General features: G+C 41.3%; 2 protein-coding genes and 1 long non-coding RNA gene across 3 annotated transcripts; 1 reads left to right on the top strand and 2 right to left on the bottom strand.

The window, feature by feature from the left end:
* Positions 1-999: 999 nt before the first annotated feature.
* Positions 1,000-5,099, bottom strand: LOC139943163 (uncharacterized). The gene is made up of 5 exons (XM_071939985.1): positions 4,995-5,099; positions 4,318-4,421; positions 3,158-3,267; positions 2,467-2,607; positions 1,000-1,421 (listed from the first exon to the last, which is right to left on the bottom strand). The coding sequence occupies exons 1-4, from the start codon at positions 5,081-5,083 to the stop codon at positions 2,596-2,598; spliced, it is 315 nt and encodes a 104-aa protein (XP_071796086.1). The 5' UTR covers positions 5,084-5,099; the 3' UTR covers positions 1,000-1,421; positions 2,467-2,595.
* A 666-nt stretch (positions 5,100-5,765) lies between these two features.
* LOC139944421 (uncharacterized) lies at positions 5,766-7,829 on the bottom strand. Its single transcript, XR_011786959.1, has 4 exons — positions 7,561-7,829; positions 6,849-6,954; positions 6,374-6,479; positions 5,766-5,877 (listed from the first exon to the last, which is right to left on the bottom strand). It is a non-coding gene; the product is annotated as an uncharacterized lncRNA (long non-coding RNA).
* Positions 7,830-12,942: 5,113 nt separating this feature from the next.
* On the top strand, positions 12,943-26,359 carry LOC139942862 (uncharacterized). The gene is made up of 7 exons (XM_071939658.1): positions 12,943-13,125; positions 19,750-20,279; positions 20,451-20,618; positions 21,019-21,156; positions 21,844-21,946; positions 22,438-22,629; positions 23,465-26,359. The coding sequence occupies exons 1-7, from the start codon at positions 13,056-13,058 to the stop codon at positions 23,629-23,631; spliced, it is 1,368 nt and encodes a 455-aa protein (XP_071795759.1). The 5' UTR covers positions 12,943-13,055; the 3' UTR covers positions 23,632-26,359.
* Positions 26,360-26,734: the final 375 nt, after the last annotated feature.

Consider the following 26,734-nt stretch of genomic DNA (forward strand, 5'->3'; position numbering starts at 1 on the left):
ACCATTCAAAAATGGGATTTGACATACCTATGTTGTGTAGATGCTACATAGATGACTGGGTAGATGGTAGGCACTTGTAGGTCTCTGACACCATTACTGTGTGTATTCATCCAAGAATGGCACGCATTTCTAGAAAAGGAGAGAAATGAAATCAAGGCTGAGATTTAATTCAGCTGGGCAACTATAGCTCGTCCGCTTGGCAACCAATACCATTATCTAGGCATCAATAGCCATAAAACAGAGAATCAATGCAAACCATCTAGGCAACCATTGCCATACACCTGTGAAACCATTGCCATAAATCTGGGCATCCATTGCCATAAATTGGGGCAACCAATGGTAGCCATCTGGGCAACCATATTGCCATTCATCTGGGACACCCTTTCAATCATGGCAACAATGCCATGTATCTGGGCAACAAAGGGCATACAAGTAGGCAACCATTGTCAATAATATGGACAACCAATGCATGTCACCTCTCACCTGGGCAATCACTGTAATTCATCTGGGCAACCATATGTCAATCATCAGGGCAACCAATCTCATTCATTGGGGCAACCATGGCAATACATCTGGTCACAATTGCTAGTTCATGGCAACCATTGCAATTGATCTTGGCAACCAAGGCCATTTATCTGGTCAATCATTGCCATACACCTGGGCAACCATTGCAATTGATCGGGCAACCATTGCCATATATCAAGGCAACCATTGCCAATGGTCTGGACAAAGGAACCAATCAAAAATGGGATTTTACATACCTATGTTGTGTAGATGCTACAGGGATGACTGGGTAGATAAGGGACGAATTCAAAATTAAACAAGCGGTAACTCGGGGGCTTTTTCAGAATCCCCCGAGGTAATACAGGGTATTTACAGCCTTGCATACGAACAATAGAGTCATGAATATCCGTCTGCACATGCTGGGTCAACTTGGTTGTGGTTGGGTGACCACGGATACAAAGAGCAATTTAACAAAAGGCAAGAGTTGTGCTTGGGATTACGTCAGCAAGGGATTATCGGATTAGTGACAGATGCCTGGCTGCTCCAATAAATGTTCTTCTGATCCATTCAGGTACTCAATGGTTCTAAAGAAACCAATGGACCGCAAACTCCACTGGTCTATTGTTGAACAGTATCAATTACGGATTAACCGAGCCTCTGCCAAACCGCGGGGCGGCCGGCGGCGATATCAATGAAGTAAACTTGGCTCTCTGCGGCCCCAAGAGCAATGTTCATTGACCTGTAGATAATGAGCTCATTATGGTCCGACTTCCTTTTGCCTTGTAAAACCCCGGGGGAAAATGAAGATTTACCCCGAGTTACCGATTGTTTAATTTTGAATTCGCCCCTAATAGGCACTTGCAGGTCTCTAGCTGACATCGTTACTTTGTGAATTCATCCAAGGATGGCACGCACTTCTAGAATGGGGAGAAATGAAATCAAGGTTGAGATTTAATTCATCTGGGCAACTATCGCTCGTCCTCTTGGCAACCACCTTTATCTAGGCAACAATATCCATACAACTGAGCAACCATTGCAAACCATCAAGGCAACCATTGCCAATCACCTGGGCAAACCATTGCCATAAATCTGGGCATCCATTGCCATACATAGGGGCAACCAATGCTAGCCATCTGGGCAACCATTATTGCCATTCGTCTGGGACACCATTGCAATCTGGGCAACAATGCCATGCATCTGGGGAACAAAGGGCATACAAGTAGGCAACCATATTCAACAATATGTGCAACCAATGCCATTCCTTTGGGCAACCCTTGCCATACAACTGTACAACCACTGCCATTCAACAGGGCAACCATTTGCCCAACATCTGGGGAGCCTCTGCCATCTATCTGGCAATCATGACCATTCATCTGGGCAATAATTGCCAGTCATTTGTGCACGTTTGCCCTAGAACTGGGACACCATCGCCAATCATCTGAGCAATTACTGCCAGTCAAAAGGGCAACTATTGTCTGCTGGGCAACCATTGACCCATTAACAGGGCAATCATTGCAAGTCATCTGTGCAACCATTGTCAGTCATGGTCAACAATAATTGCCTTTCATCTGGGCATTAACTGCCAGTCATCTGTACGATCGCCACAAACATCTGGGCAACCATTGCCATCGATTTGGGCAACCATTTGCCAGTCATCTGGGCAACCGTTGTACATCTGGGCAAACATTACAAAACAACTGAGCACCGATTGACAATGATCTGGGCAACCAATGCTCTACTTCTGACCAAAAACTGCCATCTGAGCAACATTGCCATACATCTGGGCGACCGTCCATACATCCTGGCAGCAATTGCCGACATCTGGGCAACCATTGCTAGTTATCAGGGCAACCATTGCAATTGATCAGTGCAACCATTACAATTGATCAAGCAACCATTGCCAAACATCGAGGCAACCATTGGAATGGGCAAATGAACCATCAAAAATGGGATTTTACATACCTATGTTGTGTAGATGCTACAGGGATGACTGGGTAGATGGTAGATGTGTATGTAGATGGTCAATGGAGGATTGGGTAAGCACTTGCAGGTCTCTGTCACAAACACTTTGGATGGGTACTCATCCGAGAATTACAGGCATTTCTAGAAAGGGCATAAATAAAAATGTCAAAATGATGTAAACCATGCTTGATATTTAATTCATCTGGGCAACTAGCCAGTCCTCTTGGCAAAACATTGCCATCATCATGGTAACCATTGCCATACAACTGAGCAAAAATTTACAAGGATCTTGTCAACAGTTGCCATACATTAAGCAACCATTGACAATAAACATGGCAACCACTGCCAACTATTGCCAGCCATCTAGGCAACGATAAACAAAAAAACCAATGCCTGTCATTTGGGCAACCAGCCATAGTTTTATTAGGGCAACTATTGCCAGTTATCCGGGTAACCTTTTGCCATGCGATGGAACAAGCAATGCAAGTCATCTGGGCTAACATTTCATCATTCACTGAGCAAGCGTCTGGGCAACCAAAGGCATACATTATGGGCAACCATTGCCAAACATGAGGGCCACTATTGCCCAACATCAAGGCATTAAGTCCTCTTTGCAACCTTTGTCAATCATCAAAGCAACCAAGTGATCTGGGTAACTAAAAAAAATTGACCATCTTGGAAGTTTACATACCTGTGTTGTGTAGATGGTCGATGGATGACTGGGTAGACTGGGTAGGCACTTGCAGGTCTCTGACACAAACACTTTGGATGGGTACTCATCGAACAAAATGGCACGCATTTCTAGAAAGGGCACAAATGAAAATGTCAAAATGATGTCAAACAAGCGTGATATTTAATTCATCTGGCAACTAGTTAGTCAGTCCTCTTGGCAACCATTGCCATACAACTGAGCAACCATTGACAAGGATCTGGGCAACCATTGCCATACATCTGGGCAACCAATTACAGTCATTTGGACAACGATGGTAATACATCAGAGCAACCACTGTCAGTCATCTGGGCAGCCATTCACACAACTATTTAACAATTGACATTGTTATACCTCGGTAATAAACTGTGAAGTTTGATTGGTCGAGAACCAATCATGTGATGCGCCTCAAAAACGCATGTTACATGGCTGGACGGGCCGGGTAACATTAAAAGTGATGCACACCGGTGTACATCACCTTGATCGTTCCTGGCGTTGGTTGATTTCCAGCGCTGTGTACGAAACAACCGGGGGTTTAAGGGAATTGTTTCTCCTTCGTCTGCTTATTAAACAATAAATAGTCCGTCGTAATAATGTTTGAAGATGACAACAGAACTTTGAGAAGAGGAATAACAATTATACAAAGGTATAACAAAACAATTGTTGCACGCTGTGACGGGGTCCATGGGTTTTGTAAACCCTCGAGGGAAAATGGCACCCTCGGCTTCGCCTCAGGTGCCATTTCCCCTCAGGTGCCATTTCCCCTCAGGTGCCATTTCCCCTCGGGTGTACATACGCCATTGACCCCGTCACAGCGTGCAACAATTGTATAATGTTATGGACAACCATTGCAGTTACATCTGGTAAACCAATGCCAGTCATTTGGGCAACCATTGCCATACACAGGGCAACAATTGCTAGTTAACCTTTGCAATGCGATGGAACAAGCAATGCCAGTCATCTGGGCAAACATTTTGTCATTCACGAGGCAAGCATCTGGGCAACTAAAAGGCACACATCATTTCCCAACATCTAGGCATTAACGGCCAGTCCTCTGGGCATCCTTTGGCATTCATCAAAGCAACCAAGTGAGCTAGACAACTAAAAAGTTTTGAAAAGTAACCAAAATTAATTTTACATACCTATGTTGTGTAGATGGTCAATGGAGGATTGGTAGATGGTAGACACTTGCAGGTCTCTGACACAACACTTTGGATGGGTACTCATCCGAGAATTACACGCATTTCTAGAAAGGGCACAAATAAAAATGTCAAAATGATGTAAAACATGCTTGATATTTAATTCATCTAGGCAACTAGCCAGTCCTCTTGGCAAAACATTGCCATCATTATGGCAACCAGTGCCGTACAACTGAGCAACCATTGACAATAATCTTGGCAACTATTGCCACACATCAGGGCAACTATTGCTAGTCATCTAGGCAACCACACCTTTAAAAAAACCATATTAACCAATGCCAGTCATTTGGAATCCAGCCATACTTTTATTGGGCAACTATTGCCAGTCATCTGAGCAACCGTTATGAAACTGATTGACGATTGACAAAGTTATGGGCCCACTTTACCAATGATACGGGCAACAGTGGCCAATGACATGTGCAACCATTGCCAATGATATGGGAACCCAAAGCCTTACATATGTACAACCAATGTCATACATCTGGGCATTTTTTGCCATTCATCTGTGTTTTCAGAAGTTTTTTTAATTGGTCAGTGGAGTTAGCGGCTTTGATGAAAGAAGCGATGTTGTTCCAATCTGTGGCATCTGGGCAACCTTTGTCATTCATCAAAGCACATACCTATGTTGTGTAGATGGTCGATGGATGACTGGGTAGACATGGGTAGGCACTTGCAGGTCTACTACACAAACACTTTGGATGAGTCTCATCAGAGAATTACACGCATTTCTAGAAAGGGCATAAATGAAAATGTCAATATTATGTAAAATATGCTTGATATTTAATTCACCTGGGCAACTAGTTAGCCAGTTCTCTTGGCAACCAGTAACATCAGCTAAGCAAGCATTGACAAGGATCTTGGTACCCCACTGCCATACATCAGAGCAACTATTGCCAGTCATCTTCGCAACCATACAAATGAAAATACTAACCAATGCCAGTCACTTGGGCAACCATTGCCATACTTCTAATTGGGCAACCACTGCCAGTCATCTGAGCAACCATTATTAAACTCATTAACCATTAACCATTAACCATATGGGCAACCATTGCCAATGATAAGGGCAATCACTGGCAATGATATGGACAAACATTGCCAATAATATGGGCAACCAATGTCAGTCATTTGAGCAACAATTGCCATACATATATGGACAACATTGTCATCTGGACAACCATTGTCATCTGGGCAACCATTGTCATCTGGGCCACCATTGTCATCTGGGCCACCATTGTCCTTAATCTGGGCATTACCTTCCAGTCATCTGGGAACCCAAAGCCTAACATACGGACAACCATTGTCTTTTATCTGGGCTACCGTTGCCATTCATGTGGTCAATCTTTTAACCCTTCAAAAAAGTGATGCAACAGCGGAAGGGATTTTACATACCTATAATGTTGTGTAGATTGCTGATGGATGACATGGGTATAAAGATGGTAGGCACTTGCAGGTCTCTAACACCAACACTTTGGATGGGTTCTCAACGAAGAATGGCACGCATTTCTAGAAAGAGCACAAAGGAAAATGTCGAAACCATGTAAAACAGGGTTAAGATTTAATTCATCTGGGAAACTACCCAGTCCCCTTTGCAACCATTGCCATCGTAAAGGCAACCATTGCCATACAACTGAGCAACCATTGACAAAGATCTGGGCAACCATTGCCATACATCTGGGCAACCAATGACAGTCATTTCAGCAATGATTGTCATACATTAAAGCAATTTTCATCTGGGCATGCCATTGCCAGTAATCCGGACAACCATTGCCATGAGGCAAGCAATGCAAGTCATCTTGGCAAAAGTATCGTCATTCACTGGGCAAGCATCTGGGTAACCAAGGGCATACAATATGGGCAACCATTGCTATACATGTTGGCCACCATTGTCCTCTAGGCATTAACTGCCAGTCATCTGGGCAATCTTTGTCATTCATCAAAGCAACCAAGTGATCAGGGCAACTAAAAAGTTTTTAAAAGTTACCACAGGAATTTTACATACCTTAGTTGTGTAGATGGTCGATGGATGACTAGGTAGACGGTAGGCACTTGCAGGTCTCTGACACCAACACTTTGGATGGGTACTCATCGAAGAATGGCACGCATTTCTAGAAAGGGCATAAATTAAAATGTCAAAATTATGTAAAACATGCTTGACATTTCATTCATCTGGGCAACTAGTTAGCCAAACCTCTTGGCAACCATTGCCATCATCATGGCAACCATTGTCGTACAACTGAGCAACGATTTACAAGAATCTGGGCAACCACCGCCATACATCTGGGCAACCATGAATGTTAGTCATTTGCGCACCCATTGCAATACATCAGGGCAACCACCATCAGGCATCTGGGCAACCATATCCCCTACAACTTGCCATTGCCATACAGTGGGGCAACCGATGACAGTCCTCTGGGCAACCAAGTGATCAGGGCAACTAAAAAGTTTTTAAAAGTTACCATGGGAATTTTACATACCTTAGTTGTGTAGACGGTCAATGGATGACTAGGTAGACGATAGGCACTTGCAGGTCTCTGACACCAACACTTTGGATGGGTACTCATCGAAGAATGGCACGCATTTCTAGAAAGGGCATAAATTAAAATGTCAAAATTATGTAAAACATGCTTGACATTTCATTCATCTGGGCAACTAGTTAGCCAAACCTCTTGGCAACCATTGCCATCATCATGGCAACCATTGCTGTACAACTGTGCAACGATTGACAAAAATCTGGGCAACCACTGCCATATGTCTGGGCAACCATGAATGTTAGTCATTTGGGTACGCATTGTAATACATCAGAGCAACCACCATCAGGCATCTGGGCAACCATATCCCCTACAACTTGCCATTGTCATACAGTGGGGCAACCGATGACAGTTATCTGGGCAACCTTTGCCAGTCATCTGGGCAACACTGGGCAACCTACATCTGGGCAGCCAAACATCAGGGCAACCAAACTCTAGATCTGGGTTAACCTTTGCCAGTCATCTGGGCAACTATTACCATACATCTTGCCGTTGCCATACAGTGGGGCAACCGATGGCAGTCATCTGGGCAACCAGTGTCAGTCATCTATACATGGGCTTGAATGCAGTTTGTTGTGGCGTAAAAGTATGATGATACAGTGCTGCAAAAACAGCCCACCTACCCAAGATCGGGGAAAGAAGAAAGGTTAATACTTACTCTTACTATCTGGATGTACATCTTCATAAGGTAGACATTGAGCTGAAGGTGTACATATGCCCCAGACATTTACTTTGTTGTGGCTGAGCAAAACATCTTTGGAGAAATCGGCACGCCTTTTTGTCTGCAGAATTAACAAGTTGGTTGATTTTAATAAAAGCTACATTTAGAGGAACAGCTGTTGGTAGGATTATTGCTGTTCGACCCTGCCAGCTTTGTAAGAACTCGTCGCTACCCTTTTATTCCCTTAATTAATCAATGTCAATATCAAGACAACTGCGTGTGGTCGAATTAAAGAGAAGACCAACTAAACCTAGTCGTCAGAGAGAATCGAGGGACATCAAAATACAAAGAAAAAACATGGTCCCTAGAGGGCGCTACTAGACTTGTTTATGTCCCCTACTCAACAACTTTATCAGCTCTGTCAATGGGGCCGCTGTCAATGGTCAATGAGTTCTAGTTATGTTTAAGACTGGGAGGATTTTGAATCAAGAGAATGTACAAAGAAGGGTACATTGATCACTTATATTGAACAAATGGGGCCTATGGTTTAAAAATTATTCTGTTATGCAAATAAGCAGGAAACAATGTCAGTCACATTGATACGTACGTGACATAATGATTGGCTGGTAACTATATTCTGGTAAGCATAACTTCACAATTTTCTTTATAAGACCATTATGCGGATAAATTCCAAAACATCACACAGCACAAACAAAGTCACGTACAGACTCATGGCCACCTCCCACCGTGGCTTTAAGTGGATAAGTTACTGCCAATTCCAAAGAATTGAGCAAGACCAAGAACAAGAGCCAGCGAGACAAAACCGTCCTGCCGGGGCGCAGTGCGAAATCTCCCGGTTAAGAATTCCAGTGCAAGGCCGGTCACACATGCGGCTTTTAAATTTACCGCCTCTGCCAAAGAACCCCCAAATATCTCCAAATTATGCGAACCATAAACACTGTCACCACTTTCATTCTCAAGACAAGAACCTCATCAACTCACCATTGCACTTGTAGTAATTTTACTTTTGAAACTGCGGTAAAACGCAGCCATTTCTGGAGCAAAAGACGTAGAGACTTCTATCTGTCAGCCATGTTTTCTTCGAGGTAACGCATCGTGTACGTACAGCGGGCGGGCCCTCGTTGGTCAGGAATTGAAGAGCTTTCTTGTTGCACAACAAAGGACTGCATTCTCTTCAGATTATCTTACTATACCATATTTGGAAGCTATCTTTCAAGACTCAAAGGTTGAGACTATTAATGTTGGTACGGGGATCATTTACTTTCAATTGCAAAGAATGGGGTGCACTCGTTTCAATCACTGCTAAACCCGGCAGGGGACATGCCTTTGATTTTTGAAGTGCGAAGCGTTGCCCCTTGAAGAGAATGGGAAGACCCGGTTGATAACGTCAGTGATTAAAGTAGGTCTATGGGGAATTCAGAATAATTGGGCCTAAGATTACCCGCCTGGTAATAAACACATCTTAAAGGCAGTGGACACTATTGGTAATTGTCAAAGACTAGCCTGCACAGTTGGTGTATCTCAACATATGCATAAAATAACAAACCTGCGAAAATTTGAGCTCAATCGGTCATCGAATTTGCAAGATAATAATGAAAGAAAAATAACCCTTGTCACAAGAAGTTGTGTGCGTTTAGATGGTTGATTTCGAGACCTCAAGTTCTAAATCTGAGGTCTCGAAATCATGTTCGTGGAAAACTACTTCTTTCTCGAAACTATGGCACTTCAAAGGGAGCCGTTTATCACAGCGTTTTAAACCATCAACCTCTCCCCATTACCCGTCACCAAGAAAGGTTTTATGCTCATAATTGTTTTGAGTAATTACCAATAGTGTCCACTGCCTTTAAGGATGACTGAGAGTAGGGACGATTATTTTGAAAATGTTGGGTAGTGAGAAATGTTCATGTTATTGGTATTAGACAGACAAAAAAAGGTGTTCCACAGGTCCTCAGTAATAACGACAACTCCTTTTGCATTAGTGTAAATTTGTTCCTTTCTGATTAAAGCTGTATTTCGAATTTGAGATTTTATGGTAGCCCCTTTTAGATATAACTGTGTTATTTTATTCATCTTTATTGTTAATACCTTTTTTATTCAGTCGTTTGAAAAATTTTATTCAGTTGTTACAGTACATGTAAAACATCAACAATTATCCTTAGGCATCATAATAAAATTCAACAAATTCCTTAAAAATTAAGATTTAAAATTAAGACCAGTAATGAAATACTTCTCACTTTCTTCTTGTACACCCATCACATCATTTTACATTATTGATATTATCAACAACTTTAATATGGTGTTGGGATCGACTGCTGCGAGAGGGCGCAATTCGTAGCCAGTGGTTGCAACCTTAAAAGGCAGTGGACACTATTGGTAATTATTACCAAAAAAATTATTTGCATAAAACCTTTCGTGGTGACGAGTAATGGGGAGAGGTTGATGGTATGAAACATTGTGAGAAACGGCTCCCTCTGAAGTGGAGTAGTTTTCTAGAAGGAGGTAAAAATCCACGAATTTGATTTCGAGACCTCAGATTTAGTACTTGAGGTCTCGAATTCAACCATCGCACACAACTTCGTGTGACAAGGGTTATTTTTCTCTCATTATTATCTCGCAACTTCGACGACCGATTGAGCTCAAATTTTCACAGGTTTGTTATTTGATGCATATGTTGAGATACACCAAATGAGAAGACTGGTCTTTGACAATTACCGATAGTGTCCAATGTCTTTAAACACAAGTTACTTAGAGCAACGATAAAAACCATGTAACCTGTTCGAAAAACAAAATGGAATAGAACATTCCAGGGCCTTTCTGGCAGGCAAGATATCGCACTAGTCATAAGAGGTAATTTAACATACATAATTTCAACACAAATTCAAGTGTAGATAAAGTAACAGCTGAACAAGTCTTGAGATGTGCCGGTTTTGGCTGGCATAATATAACCAACAAAGTTATATGCTTTAAACCGCCTCCATGTGTACACACAGAGGGCGCTATTCGTAGTTTGACGTTGACACGTCCTACTTAATTGGAGTATTATCAAAATTATTTGTTTACCATGCAAGGTCTAGCTCATTAAGTACCAGTACAGCAAAAACTAATTACCTTAAATGTTTCTATGGCAACCCCTCAATGTGAATGCAGCCAAGGAAACTGTGTCGGGCTCGGGAAAACTTGTTATTGAGAGCCTTGATGTTCCCATGGAAACGGGTTTTATCGTCCGTTGAAAAAGCAATTGTTGGTGTAAAAATACCACAGGGACGCCATTTCTGTCGATATTGTTAATGGCTTTTTGGTACAGTTTTAACTTAGCTGAAGGGCAAATAATCACCAATTGTGGGGGTCATTTGAATATTTCACTCTTTGGCCAGGCTGTTTCAATGGAACTTTAATTAAGGTTATTTCTTCAAGTTCATTTGAACCGCTTGGCTTCATGGTGAATATAACATGGTAGAGATCATTCGATGGTAGAGATCACCTTGCGAGGTAATGTAAGAAAAAAAAAACATTGTCACACGAAGTTGTGTGCTTTCAGATGCTTGATTTCGAGACCTCAAAATCTCAATCTGGGGTCTCGAAATCAAATTCGTTTCTCGAAAACTACGTAACTTCAGAGGGAGCCGTTTTCACAGTGTTTTATACTATCATCAGCTCCCCATTACTTGTTACCAAGCCCAGTTTATCTGACAGACATAAGTCGCCAGTACCATGGCAGCCCCGTCACTGTGAGTGGTTCCAGGAGAGCGAAGAGAATTTCCCGCCTGTGTTCCTGAGAATATCGTCTGCCTCACTGACGAGATATAGAAGGTCACCGATTACCCGTAAGTGCGTACTTGACACTACTGGAGTGCTTTGAATGTATTAATACAAAGTGGTTTTTCATCGATATATAAAAGCAAATAAACAACATACAGATTAGTTAAGGGTGTTACCCATTAATATTAAATGGCAAGGCTCCCCACTATATTTCTGAACTGCTTCAAATTTACACTCCATCAAGGAATCTTCGACCAAGTTCCATGCTTCTCCTCATTGAACCCAAGTCTCGACACTCATGGGGTGACAGGTCTTTTTCTGTAGCCGCGCCACGCATCTGGAACTCTCTACCACTTAATCTTCGATCTTGTGTTTGTACCGCAAAATTCAAGTCTCTTCTTAAAACTTATCTTATGTCACAGGTTTTCAATGACTAATTTTGTTGTGTCTGTTTTTCTTTGTGTTGTGTTTTGTTTTGTTTTGTTTTTTGTTTGACTGCGGGTTGAACACCCAGCAGGGTGGATATGTGCGCATTACAAGTCTTATTATTATTATTACTATAAGTCTCATTTGGAACACCAAGCCCGAAAGCATGATAGTCTATTGTGTTTGTTATTGGACTACATTACCCTTTTTATTATAAACACAAAATTGTTTACCGTTTTTAAAAGCCAGTTATTAAAAGAAGGAGTTTTCCTAGCCCTTGCCCTAGCCCTATAATCCTAACACTGACCCTATACCCGAACACAACCCTGACCAGGGCCACATCCCTGAACCCAACCCTAACCTTAATCTTAACACTAACCTTATCCAAAATTAAAACCCTAAACCTAATCTTAACCTTAACCCAAACCCAGCCCTGCCTTTTACCCAATTGTGTTCAATTACTTTGCAGATTTGTTAACAACCAATAAACAAATGCAATGTAAACAAAAAGTGAGCTTTGATAACAGAAGGGTCTGAAACTTTAGCATTCTGAAAAGATCAAAAGATCATTCCCAACTTTGAATGTGCCTGACGAATCAAATTCATTTGAAGAATAATAAATCAAATAAAGCTACAGTTATACAAATAGTTATGTTCCCCTCCATTGCAAATTTTATATATTACACACATTTTTATTTTTCGAGCCTTACCAACATTACGACAAGCAGACTGATAGTTCAAAAACAAATCGGTGATTCATTATAAGAATAACATGCGCCATTTCAAAACTGCGCACCAAGCTTAAAAAATTGTATAATAATTTTCGCAATTTACACTCAACATATTACCCCCCCCCCCCCCCCACACACACACACACCCACCCACCCACCATCACCAAGCCCCCACCCACCGCGGTCGCCGTAGTCAAGCGATACACTCATACACCGTCAGATAATTCATCGATTTGAGGAGGGGGAAAGATTCTTCTCTATTCTCATGCACTGCATCTCTCAATAGAAGACAAATACACAATCCCCCGTGTGCTCTGCGTCTGTAATTGATTAAAGTACCACGTGATCTGCTCTTCCATCGATCCAAACCAAATGCCCCCCCCCCCCTGCTCGCAACGTACGGAAGAATCGCTGTTTCTTTCCTCTCCTTTATCGCTGTATAGTAGCGGCGGGGGCACTGTGTGCGTATACGGGGGACATCTACTTAGCATAATCATCTCGCTGATGAGTCGCTTCGTAAGGTGCTGACTCTCATCTCTCGCAGATGAGATCAAGATGGCCGCTAACAGACGTAGGAAAACCATGGTGGTGATGAGAGGGCTTGTCTTGCTGATGCTGTGTGTTGGTAAGCTTGAAAAGTACACAATTATCATTTTGTATAGTGTATCTGATTAACGGGAAGCCATTCTGAAGATGGGTTAATGAGCGTTTGTGTTGAGTTAACGGATCGTCACGGAGTAATGACAGTGCATTATTGACTCTCGTTAAGGCTCATTATTTAAAAAAAACCTAATAACATGAAAATTGCTTGGCGTATACAAAATAATATACCATTAGACCTCAACCTGAATCCGCAAAAAAAGTGACTGTTCTACAAGCTGTGTATGAAAGTGCTTTTATTATTTATCTTGATGTTCTTTCATGCCAGTTATTGTATCTAGATTTGCGGCAGAAATCCGCACATTATGTTGACCCTGTGAGCTCATGACATCTAACAGGATAACCACTGGCATTTCTAGTGAGATTTTTTGTTCCATCACAATTTGGCCTTCTCTGTTGACGTCTATATTTTGATAGACACAATTATAACAGTACAGAAGCATTATTTATCAATCGCAAGTTCCCCATTCAATACAATGCGATGTTGAGAGGAACCAGAGTAATTGAACATTTTTAATACCTATCGCTATTAGCTTATATTAAAACTCAACATAATTATGTATTGCTTACTATAAGTAGGTTGCCCATTCAGCCCCCCCTTATCTTGTCTCCCATGGCAACTAACGTACGCATAAGTACAGCACGACAATTAATATAAAGACTTGAATTTCATGTTCATGAAGTGTAGGCTACTGAAACAATACACTGTATATCTAGTTTATATTGACTTCTTATTCTTCTTCTTCTTCTTCTATTGTTGCTGTCACAAAAAAAAAAAACTAAATTCGATTCCCATTGTTTTTGTTTGCCAAGGTCAGCTTGGAAAATATGTGTCTTGTCTTGCACCTTAAAATCCTGCATACAGTATTAACATACAATTATGTATTTAAAATTATATACAAAAAAATTACAAAAAATACAATTACTTAATGAAAAGGCCAAACTTAGTTGTTTTGATGTTTTTATTGGATGAGTGCCTCTGAATTTGGGCACAGCATTCGCGGTGAGAATGTATGGTTATTTTTTACTCAGCCCGGGGTCATGTTGATTCGAAAAGAATCAACCCGACCCCAAAATGGGTAGTGCTTCCTGACTCTTCTCTGTGTTAGTTCTGACAAAGGAAGTTTTTTGTGGTTTTGGGTTTTGGGGGTTTGCTTGTTATGTTTTTTTTTTACGATCATATGTACAGATTTTGTTATAACCAATTGGCCCTATCTTTTAATGTTAACATCACACCACGCTAACCCGCCCCAGTCACACTGGACGCCATTTTGAACAAAACCAAGTCACAATTTCCTCAAATTTATAAATTCGCCAGACATCAGGAAGACTAATTTATGTCTCCACCACTTGAAAGCTTCACTATATTTTTATCCCCGTAATGAAACATGTCAACTCCAGCACGCCCTGGCGCCGTCCAAACTAACAGCAACAAATGACGCAAATGTAATTTCAACTAATTGCAAATTGCCTTTTTAGGATAAGGTGAATTCACAGTCGTCACTTTAATATGTTTTTTTCTCTCATGACGTCCTGAGGAGGCCGTAAACACACACAATGAGTACACCTGCTCTTAAAAAGCCCTCACTCCTCATTGAAATGTACTCGTTATATTGCTCAGCAGAATTCAAGTGTGTTTTTGTCGCCCAGGGTTCAATACATAGACTCGGATGCTGATGTGGAGGTTCTGCAATTTTAATTGTATCGACCATTTTGTGTTCACTGTTCAAAATGAGAAGGTGCCGTTTTTCATCAACAATGACATCCGATTTCGGAGTTCCATATAACGGTGTTTCAAAATGGCCGTCGATTTGTTCACGGGTTCTACTACATGATAGGCCGTGTCCGAATTGGTGGCTACGGCTGCGGCTACGAACGTTGTCAGGGGTGTTGCTAAGGGCGTCCTATACTTTAATGCATGATGACGCGGCGATCCGGCCGTAGCCGTGACCGTAGCTGCCAATAGCCATGCCAGTTAGTTAAGGTTTGTTTTACCTAAACCATAAATCATTATAACCAACATCCTCTTATTCAAACTGGCTAAGTTCGACAACTCAATAATAGACGACAGTTTCTGATTGTGAACATTCCTTCGGCATCACAGAGAAAGACATGTCATGTCCAGTTGTTTTCCGTGTGGCATTTGAAAAAGAAAACGCACCAGATTCTAACGACATCGTAGATCAATTTGTGTTATCCCGGAAATCCACTGGATTAACCTGCGTGGGAGCCGCATACGTCGATAAACCATACGAGTATTTTTACCTCGGGTATTTTTGTTTGCCTTTTCTTCTTCCCTTTTTTCGCCGTTCTCCTTTTTTTGAAAGGTACAATCATTCAACAGTCAAGGTTTGTAATTAGTGATAATAAGTTGAGATCAAGCTTAGTTCTTGGTAATGTTTTCCTTCTTCTTCTTCTTTTGCTTAAAGACAACCACAAATAGTGCTGTCGGACACAATTTAATACTATACAAATTATCTCCATGGTAAAACATAAATATTGTCTCAGAAATCTGATGACGTCGTAAGTTCTTCAATATTATAATAACAACACAGCTTCGCAACGGTTGGTGTAAATAACACTGTTTTGCGCATAGCTATGAGTAGTTAATAGGTCAATATACTTTTCACATAATTATAGATGTATAATCGCTCACATTGGTAATGTTCATTTGTATGTTTATACTTTAAATGCAATGAAAACCTCCGCTGGTGCCGAAACAACATTGATGCACACTGCAATAAGCACGATTACATTTGCTTCCATGGTTCCCGTCAAAATAAATTACCTCCAAAGTGTCGGTGCGTGAAATCATGTTATAACGGTGCAGCGTTTTTGAGTAGGGAAAAGGTCTATGGCAGAGTGAAGCTCCTAACACAGTGGCAGGCACGGGAGCATGGACTAAACCCGTCCTTTGTGGGCGAGAGACAGAGCCGAGTCAAACAAACGATTGAGGCTACCTAACACTTTATAAAATAGCAAACCTGTGAAATTTGCACCTCTGTTGTTGCTTTCTTCACATCCAGCACAAAAAAAAACTGTAAATTCATTTTCTTTGATGGATGATTTTGAAAAAGGGTAAATTTGTTCAGGAACTGATACTGTTTGTTCACTGTGCCCTTTAATACGTACCCGAATGCTAATTTGCCAACACAACATGCAGAACTACTTGTTAATAATGTACTGGTATTACTCTGTTATGTTTTAATTAGGCACATCAACACTCCTGATTTTAACGTAATTCGATCAACAAGAAAGCCTAAACTTTGCAGAAAAAACCCCTTAAAAACACACAACAAATATGCCGGTGACGACGCCTGTGAAAAATGGCCGCACTTATGACGTCATACGAGGGATGCTGCTACGGCTGCGGCTACGACCGTTGCCAGGGGTGTTGCTAAGGGCGTCCTATTATTCAATGCATGATGACGCGGCAATCCGACCGTAGCCGTAGCCGCCAGTTCGGGTACGGCATAAAGCAGCTATAATGCAAAACGGAGATCCACAAATGACGTCACATGAGTTATGACGTCACGAGGCATTTCGCAACTAAAACGCGTGGGAGGTGGGTGTTCAAATTGAGTTCTTTCTTGTTGTAATTACGTTTTAATTGAAACTGTTTTATCTGGTTGCGAACTCAATTTCCTTGTTGATTGAAAACCTTGTGAAATGGTTTCGAAGACTAGTAAGATCACGAGCCGCCATTCTGTGAGGACTGCGCAACATCCGCCGGTTTTGGGCACGCCTCACTCACAAGTGTATCCCTGGGTATTCAGATTCTCTCTATAAAAACAGGTGTCACTGGGATCTACTCCCATGGTGGGATGCACCAACATGATGCAGATAGAGGGGTTGAGAGCACAAACAAAATAAAAATCAGCCTTTTTACCTGGCGATGTTCTTGGTTCTTTATCTAAAGGCGTATCCAGCACACACGATAACACCCAATATATAGGACACTTTGCCACCATCAATTCGTTCACACTAGATGGTTTAAACACGAAATACCACGGAGCAAAAAACTTGCTCGTGGAAAGACATAATTCACCTTAAAGGACATAAACGACCCAACCACTTGCTGCCGCTTTTGTAACACTCAAGATTACGGGAAGCTTGAACCTCCGGGGTCTTTATCTCAAGACCCCCCTACCGATGAATGACGCCCTTCTTCCCGGGGACTGAGAGACGTCCGTGCTTCGTGTCTAGAGCCTCCTCTATAAATGTTCGCAGGCCACTTCTGACCCTCCAAAATGATACCATTGGCTCGTTTAGTATTCATCGTATTGATTCTAGCTTTGTTCGGGTTCATGCATCTTATACCCCTGTGGGCCATCGTGTCTGAAGACGTGCCTTGCCTTTTGGCTATTATTAAGAAAGAGCGGAGAGTGTTTAAAGGTGTTGTATCACAATATACACTCACAAAAACAAATTAAAAATGTTTACTGTTAGTAGCAAGTTCCATATTGCAAGAGGAAAAGTACAGCCTGCAATCGTCTCCAGACGTTTTCCAAGACTGCATATTAGTGCCAACGCTCTTTTCTTTAGTACTGAGTATACAGTGCTAACACACATCGGTTTATGGGTAAAAAAAAATAGCATGCTCTTTTCCCAGTTAGAGACGGTCTATGAAACCAAGGAGCTTATTCTAGTTGCTGATAATTTCTGAGGTGCCAACCTGATGCACGGTTCATATAGGGTTAGAGGTTCCTCTTTAAAATGCCAACAAAGTGCCGATGCCAAAAGAGTTATGTTTCTTTTATTAAGGTAACCATATAGAGCAAGTTCGAGTGAGGCACTATAGTCGACTATAGTCGACCATTGGTTGATTTTGCCTGTTACCCAGAATGTATTGAATGCATAGGTAACCATGGAACATTGACCAGTGGTTGACAAATGGTCGCCACCCGAACTTGCTCATAGTTCTCTGTTGGCGGGTCTGGGGTCGATTTCACAAAGAGTAGGACTAGTCCTAACTTAGGACTAGTCCTAGGAGATATACAAAACGTGTGGCTAGTCCTAAGTTAGGACGAGTAACTCCTCCTAACTAGAGAAAAGACTAGTCTTTAATCTTTGTGAAACCCACCAGGTCACATCTTTTTCTTTCATTCTAGGAAAAAAAAAGTGTCATATGCTTTTGATAATTTTATAATCTTTAATCTATGATGTGGAGCTAATGAAGTGTGCCTTTTGCAAACTCTATAAAACTCCCCGGTCAGAACTGACCCGGATCCCGGAACCCTGTGTTGGACCTGGACCCACGTCTGGGTCGAGCTAACTCGGAAATAGTTAACCGGACCCCCAAATCATGCATTGGAAATACCAAACAAAGCAGAACAAAATAAGTACAATACAATACTACGATAACAAAACAAATTCCATACAGTAGATTAGATTAGATTTATTGTCCACGCTAAAAAACATTGAAACTTTACATCCACTGGCCAAATACAAGTATACACAATCAATATCAAAACTATTAATTACAAAATAAGATAATAAGAGTATGCTCTATAGTTGCATAGCCTGTATTACAGTCGGCCTACCTTGTCTTGATTCAAAGACAGTAAGCATCCCAGTAGCGGCAGTTTCCCCATAACATTGCCAATGTGGTATACATAATATCTGTAATTAATGAGAGTGATGCATCATCTTGGGTTTGTGCAGCTGCGGACACAAAGTTGCTGTAGTGTCGGCCGAATAGCTACGTTCTTTATGTTTTTAAGTCAAATTCTGAATGGATGACTCACTAAAGGCCTACCTCAACTCACATACGATTTATCAGTAGTAGTAATTACTCATTGGCAATTACTCATTGGCAATTGGTAGTAGTAATTACTCATTACTCAAGGACAGTAAAACATAGCATGAACATCTGACGACACACTACGAGGCTCGTGAATTACGCCAGATACCAGCCTTGAGCGAATGTCCGGATCCTTTACGAAATGAACCATTGACCTCGCATTATGGAGATTCACAGTTAAACTCTACTTTATTATTGTTAGTGGTATTATTTTATAGGATTTGAGGCATTACAATGCATGGTGAGGTATCAATGTATATTTGGTTTGCGGTAACACCATGTGTGTATCTACTTGCCAGGTAGAGTTTGTTCTTAGAGAACGGTCTTGCTTAATTCTACTACCGCGGAGTAGATTTTTCGGGTGTACGGGAGACTTCCCAGTTCTGACAAGAACTGTCCTGCTTATTAACTATTTACCTTGGCGGATGGTATAGAAACAGGCTGGGACTACTACTTTAGCTTATAGGATCGTAATTAACTGTACTACCGCGGAGTCAGTTCTTGGGTCAGTTCTTGGTATTAGTTAACATATTATATGTATTTTTTGAATTGTGATTTTAATGGCTTTTACACTTCTATATATACTTTCCTGTTTTCTACTGAATGTTTTTGCATTTTTGCTGTTGTCTTTGTTTCTCGGTTTTCTAGTGATGTGTGATCAAGAGTCCCAGTAAAGTGGGCATGTGTGCATGTTCGGCGTTTTCCTTTTTACATTAAGCTGTACTTTGATGTTTGAGCAATAAAGGTAATAAACTAAACTGGTTGTTTTTGGTATTTTTTCCCAAGGTTTCTGTGTCTGCGAGAAAGAGGTCACAGATGTAGAAGACTCCCCGCAGCAGGAACAAGACGAAGGGAAGATTGAAGGCGCTGCTGTACCCGACGGCCAGAGGAGCGAGGCCGACGAACCGCAACAACCCGACGACGAACAGACGAGCGATGCCGACGGGCAACAGCAACCCGACGACGAACAGACGAGCGATGCCGACGAGCAACAGCAACCCGACGACGAACAGACGAGCGATGCCGACGAGCAACAGCAACCCGACGATGACCAGACGAGCGATGCCGACGAGCAACAACAACCCGAAGACGACCAGACGAGCGATGCCGACGAACCGCAACAACCCGACGACGACACGAGGGACGCCGAGCCTGCTTCGGAAGCTGACGACCAGTGGGGAGACTTCGCAGTAACAGATGCACCGGAGGAGGAGACACCAGTGGATGAGGAAAGCCAGGCTGATGTTGAAGATCAAAGCGAGGCTCCAGAAGCTGACGTCATCCCTTCAACTGAGACGCCCGAGGTTGAAACAGAGGTATGGGCCGAAGCTAACCATTCCAGTAATGGGAGATTGTTGAGAAGATGGTTGTTCTTTTATTGACCTCCGAACATTAACCTTTGACATAACATTCTTGCATGGTAACTTGTCAGCAGAGGGCGCTATACATATGCTACAGTTATAAACTGTTGTTATTTTGTTTTGCAGTCAGCGACATCTGTCTCTTCGCAGAAGCCTAAGCCAGACTCCAGTGAGCGGCCAGACGAAAGGGGGGATTTTATGGTGCCTAGCGATGGCAGCTCTCCTGTCTGCTTGAGGGCGTGCTTCACTGCCTCTTTTGTGATCGACTATGTTGGCCTTGATGAAGACAAAAAGGTGCTGGCTTTCATATTATCTATATATACACTTCAGGTATATCAGAATTCTGATTACTGACACTACTGATTTTGAAGTTCATACTAGAACTAACCCTGAAGACAAAACGTTTTCTTCTAAATACTTTCCAAGTTGAGAAATACTTAATACAGACCCAAACAACAAACCGAGCCATAGTCAGTGGCCACATAATGTGCTGACAACATGGGAGGAGTTTGAACACATGGGGGGATCTAAAAAATCGTACCCACCTAACTGAACTGACAACCTTACCACACTTTCGTACCCCACATGTTTCTCACCCTCACCCCTTCCCACATGATTGTATCCTCATTCGAGGTACTCAATAGGTGAGGTCCATAACAAACTATGATCGTAATGACATGAATATTTCCTACAGGTTGTTAACCGGTCTACGGAGATACCAGTACCTAAGAAGGCAAACGTCGGTGGTCAATGCGGCCTTAGAGATGACCAGTCCTTCCTGACGCTACAGTGGGATGAAGGACGGTACACACTGAAGATAACTTTTCAAAAGGTATTCAACGGTTGAGTTCTTGTCTGTTTGCTAGTCTGTTTGTCCGTCTGCCTTCTCTTGTGTTTGTTTGTTCTGTTCAAAATCACATAGTGGGACTTTCCCTCTTTTCGAATAATTCAGTTCGTGTTGTCTGTTCATGTTTGTTTGTTTAGTTTGTTGGAGTGTTTGTTTGAAGGGTTCGATCAAGGGGGTGTTGGGATGTTTGCCTGTTTGTTTGTTGTGGTGTTTAGTTGTTTGTTTGTTTATTTGTTTATATGTTTGCAAGTTGTAGGAGTGTTTTGTTGAGGTGTTTGTGTGTTTTTGTGTTGTTTTTTTTGGGGGGGGGAGTACCTGTTGGGTTGTATGTTTGTTTGTTTGTTTATTTGTTTGTTTGTTTGTTTGTTTGTTTGTTTGTGGACGGGGACACAAATATTACAAAGTAGCGGAACACAAGGCAACTTATCCAGGCAATTTGGAGGAATAAATCGTAGCACATGAGTTTAATTTTTTCAAACAATGTCTTACTATCCCTAAGAAAAAAAGATGTGAACATTCAAATGTGGATGGATCTTCTTCTTGGAGATTGCCTGTAACTGGTTGCTTGTAAATTGTCTCGTGTGACATGTCCCTCAGTGTCAACCCTTCTCAGCAAAAAAGAACATCGTTTACAAAGCCACTTCTTTTTATTCAAATATCTGTTTGATATAGAAAAATGCAACAAAGAAGGGAAACCCAAACTTCTGGGAGGCCAGGATGATCAAGTTCACCTTTGACACCGGTGACACCCAGTACTTTGACTCAGCTATCAACGGTTAGTAGATACAGTTTATATTGTTGTAGACCGCTCACATAGCCTTGTGATTTGATTGGTGGAATGCGCGTCACGTGTCAATCACGTCAGGTATCACTGCCGCGACGCTCTCAAAGTTTATTGAACAGGTGCTCTTCTAATCGCTAAGAAAACAATAAATCGAGTCTAATTTTAAACACGAAATATGAGGTAGTGAAGTTAGTGACGGTCAACTAGAACCTAAAGTAGTAGTCACGGCTGATTTGTAACCATCCGCCAAGGTATGAAGTTAAAAAGCAGAACTGAGAAGTCTCCCGAAATCCGAAAATCTACTCCTGGCAAGAAGATACACACATGGTATCACCGCAAACTAATATTAATAGTTTTCTACTAAGCAGGAATGAGCGGGATACCAGCCACATCTGGTACATGGGGCATAGTATTTTCGCAGGTAAACTTATTCCGCTAAGCCTAATTAGTTCGGTGTCTTGTCAACCTCGTTCTCCCTGCAGCCGGATCGAGGGTAGTGCACTCTGACCCGTCCATGAGATTCTTCGTCACGCCCATGGGCAACTCACGAGTGTGCGATAGTGAGGATGACATCATCATGACGTCAGCAGGCAACACAACAGAGACGGTTACCTTGGAAATAAGTGAACTACAAATGCAGCCATTTGGCATGGTGAATGGTACATTTGGTGAAGGTAAGTGATTCATTGATTTCTGATTATTGGAAAAAAAAAACTTTCAGATGGAAGTGTTTTGAAAAAGTAAAGGATTAGCTAAAGCAGGCTGGTGTCATGTAGCCTGAACAACTGACGTCACAATTCGAGGCTCGCGACTTACGCCCAGAGAGTGGCCTCAAGCCTAGGCAAATCCCCGTCCATATACCACATGCCAACCTCGTTCCCAGGAGTGATCGATCTCGCCGCGCCATTTTTTCCCCACAGCATGTCTTGCATGAGATGTATCGATACGGACGGCGCGCTGCTCATGGTAACGAGGCTGACCACGTATCTTTGACAAAATACCAAACGTGTCCAGTGCCTTTAAAGACACGGGACACTGTTGGTAATTGTCAAAGACCGGTCTTCTCACATGGTGTATCTCAACATATGCATATAATAACAAACCTGTGAAAATTTGAGCTCGATTGGTCGTGGGAGTTGCGAGATAACTATGAAAGAATAAAAACACCCTTGCCAAAATGGTCACACGAAGTTGTGTGCTTTTAAATGCTTGATTTCGAGACCTAAAATTCTAAACTTGCGGTCTCGAAATCAAATTCGTGGAAAATTACTTCTTTCACTATTATGTTGGATATGAATACCCTGTGAGCCCCACTACTTCACTTCAGAGGGTGCCGTTTCTCAAAATGTTTTGTACTATCAACCTCTCCCCATTACTCGTTACCAAGTGAGGTTTTATGCCAATAATTATTTTAAGTAATTACCAATAGTGTCCACTGCCTTTAAGACACAAATGTTGTTTTATATTCGAACATGTAGATACAATTTCCTTTTTTACATTTGTTGACAGAATCTGATTGCGGGAAAGATTTGATTGCGAACCCGAGCACCAATGTGGCCTCCATTGCTGTAGGAGCAACGCTAGCCTGCCTCATCTTAGTTGTCATTATTGTGTACGCAGTAGGCAGAAAGATGGGCGCCATCAACGACAGGTCTGGCTATAAATCAGTCGAGTAGTTCGATAACCTTTGGCCTTTGACCTTTGTCTTACCCCACACAAAGCCCGATTTTATTTATTTGTTAACTTATTTATTCATTACTATTAATTTTGTGTATCGATTTATTAATAAAACTACCTTTGGCCGATATTTCGCAAAGAGGAATTCACTGTCTCATATTCTACTAAAACAGGAGTTGTCATCTTAATCTACAGTTCAGGGCCCAATTTCATAGAGCTGCTTAGCACACAAATTTGCTTAGCATGAAGTTTCTACCTCCATAAAAACAGAATTACCAACCAATGTCCACGTGATTTTCTGGATAAGCAAACAACAGCTGAATACCAGTAACAAGCAATATGCATCAAATGGAAATCTAGTTGGTAATCTTTTTTTATCAAGGAAGAAATTTCATGCTAAGCAAATTTTTGTGCTTAGCAGCTCTATGATATTAGGCCCTGGTGTCATGACTTTATCTTGACACTTTTTGGTCGCCATTTTGGTTCAGCCTGACATTGCTTTTAGACACCCGTGATGTGCTGGTGTTACAGGAGGTTGCTGCATGGATATCATGAAGCAGGGAAATAACCACAAGTTGCTCCCAAAATGCAAAACTTACTGGTCACACATAAACGTATATAGATCTTTTAACTTATGATTAAATTGTTTAATTTGCACGAAGTGTTATAATAACCTTGGAGTATTTGCGCCGTATAAAGAACTTGTTATATATATATTTGCATTTCTGATAATATTTTCGTCTTAAGGTTAAATTCCATTTGCCATTCCTCAAGGGATTTCATGAACTAAAACAATATTTTCTCCGGTTCTAATGGATTTTTTTTTTTTTTTTGCATTTTCTGATAATATTTTCGTCTAAAGGTTAAATTTCATTTGCCATTCCTCAAGGGATTTCATGAACTAAAACAATATTTTTTCTCCGGTTCTAGTTGATAGTTTTTTTTTACTTAAAGAATTAAAAGATAAAATCTTCCAAGTCAGAAAACTGACCCTGATCCATTGCTGGGTCAGTTTGACCCGGAATCGGCATCAATGTGTCAAAATGATCCATAAGTGAGTCAAACTGTCGCAGATTTGGAGTAATAGTTCCATCTTTTTGACCAGTTTGAAGACTGCCTGACACGGCAGTTGGTCTGGGACCCTTGGACCCTGAATCCGGTTCAATTCTATACTCGACTCACTGCCTCAATCCTCAATCCCGTTGCCTCATTATCAGAAAACTCTCCAACCGCGGGACCACATTAGGACCTCTCGCACGAGAACGGGGCTTGAATCAAGTCTAGGTCATTTCTGACCCAGAATTATTAAAAGTGGGTGTTGTTAGGTCCACCTTAAAGTAGCTGCGATGTGCGGTCTACAAAGAGTCTAGAACTTTACACTCAGTTTGGGCCATCGCTCGATGCCAATACTTGACCAGGGTTTGCCCAGCCTGAACTTTGGTTAGCGACTGACAACCACGCTTGGAATTTCAATAATCCGTCAGCTTTTTCACTAGTCTGAATTTCAAGAAAAACGGATGCTTTTAAACGGTGGACTTGCCAGCCGAACCAATTGAAGTGAATTCTGACTGGTCCTCGGGTGTTTTAGCTGGCATTTGGCCAGCGGACCACTGTTAAGGGAGAACGCTACGGCACATCATCTTAAAAGATACGTATAATACCTTCATTGACTACTTAATTTCACCTTGATGTTTCGTTTCATCAGTAATTATTCAAACTGAATGTGCAATAACACAACTGTAACGATAGTAAGAATATAATAAGTAAGATATAATGTATTAATTGTCGTAGTCAAATATATTAAAGGCACGGACACTATCGGTAATTACTCAAAATAATTATTGGGATAAAACCTTTCTTGGTGACCAGTAATGGGGAGAGGTTGTTGGTATAAAAAATTGTGAGAAACGGCTCCCTCTGAAGTGACATAGTGTTCGTGAAAGAAGTAATTTTCCACGAATTTGATTTCGAGACCTCAGATTTAGAACTTGAGGTCTCGAAATCAAGCATCTAAACGCACACAACTTCGTGTGACAAGGGTTATTTTTCTTTCATTATTATCTCGCAACTTCGATGACCGATTGAGCTCAAATTTTCACAGGTTTGTTTATTTATGCATATGTTGAGATACACCAACTGTGAAGGCTAGTCTTTGACAATTACCAATAGTGTCCACTGCTATTAATTAAGTAATTATTGTGTGTGTGATAAGATTAGATGTCATTGCGTAGGTTATACTTTAGAGAATAATTGTATATTTATATAATCAGAACTGACACACAGTGAGATAAGAGAAGATAAGATATTTAGCTCAATTCACAATTACTTTATGCATTTTAGTCTTTGATTAAAAACATTTTCGTTTAATAATGTGAAGTCCGCAAACACAACAACTTACAAAAGGGTGTTTTTAGAAAACACATTTAAAGCATATGAATCGTACCTTGAGAGTTTCTTTTGTTCTGTATTGTGTCAAAGCAAAACATGAAATAAATTAGCATGAAATGTTTGACAAGGTTGTGCCTGCTTTTGATTATTCATGAACCTTCAAATGTGTTAAGACCCTAATGTGTATGCAATTCCATGAAGGGCAGTAAGATCATACCATCGAAGTATATATATTTTTAATTGTGCATTTCCTAACAATTGTTATACTATTTGTGACCAGCCAGACGTGTTACTCTTCGCTGCCAGGCCCTTGTACTTACTACAAAGTGCGATCGCGACGCACCAGGCGAGGAGTTAATTTGCATAATTTATTCAACCCTCTTTAACTTGCATTTCCGCTTGTAATTAATTTGCGTAATTTATTCTGCTTTTGTATTCATGGGATAAAACATTCCTAGAATACCAAAATCGTACCTGGGGATAGCAAAGTGGTAGCTGCAGCGACACTCTCACATTTGGCACGATTGGGGCCACACCTTCTTTAGAAGTTTAAGATTTAATTGTCGCCGGGCTGCGAAATTATTATATGAGCCCTTAGGTAGAGTAACCCCGACTTTTCAGGCAAGGTGTGAGGTGAAGCAAAATCCCCGTAAGTACTTTATCTTTAATTTATTTATTAGCATCGGGTTTTACTTGAACAACCCATATATGTTT

Source organism: Asterias amurensis, chromosome 1 (genome assembly GCF_032118995.1).
Source record: "Asterias amurensis chromosome 1, ASM3211899v1".
NCBI classification, from domain to species: Eukaryota; Metazoa; Echinodermata; class Asteroidea; order Forcipulatida; family Asteriidae; genus Asterias; species Asterias amurensis.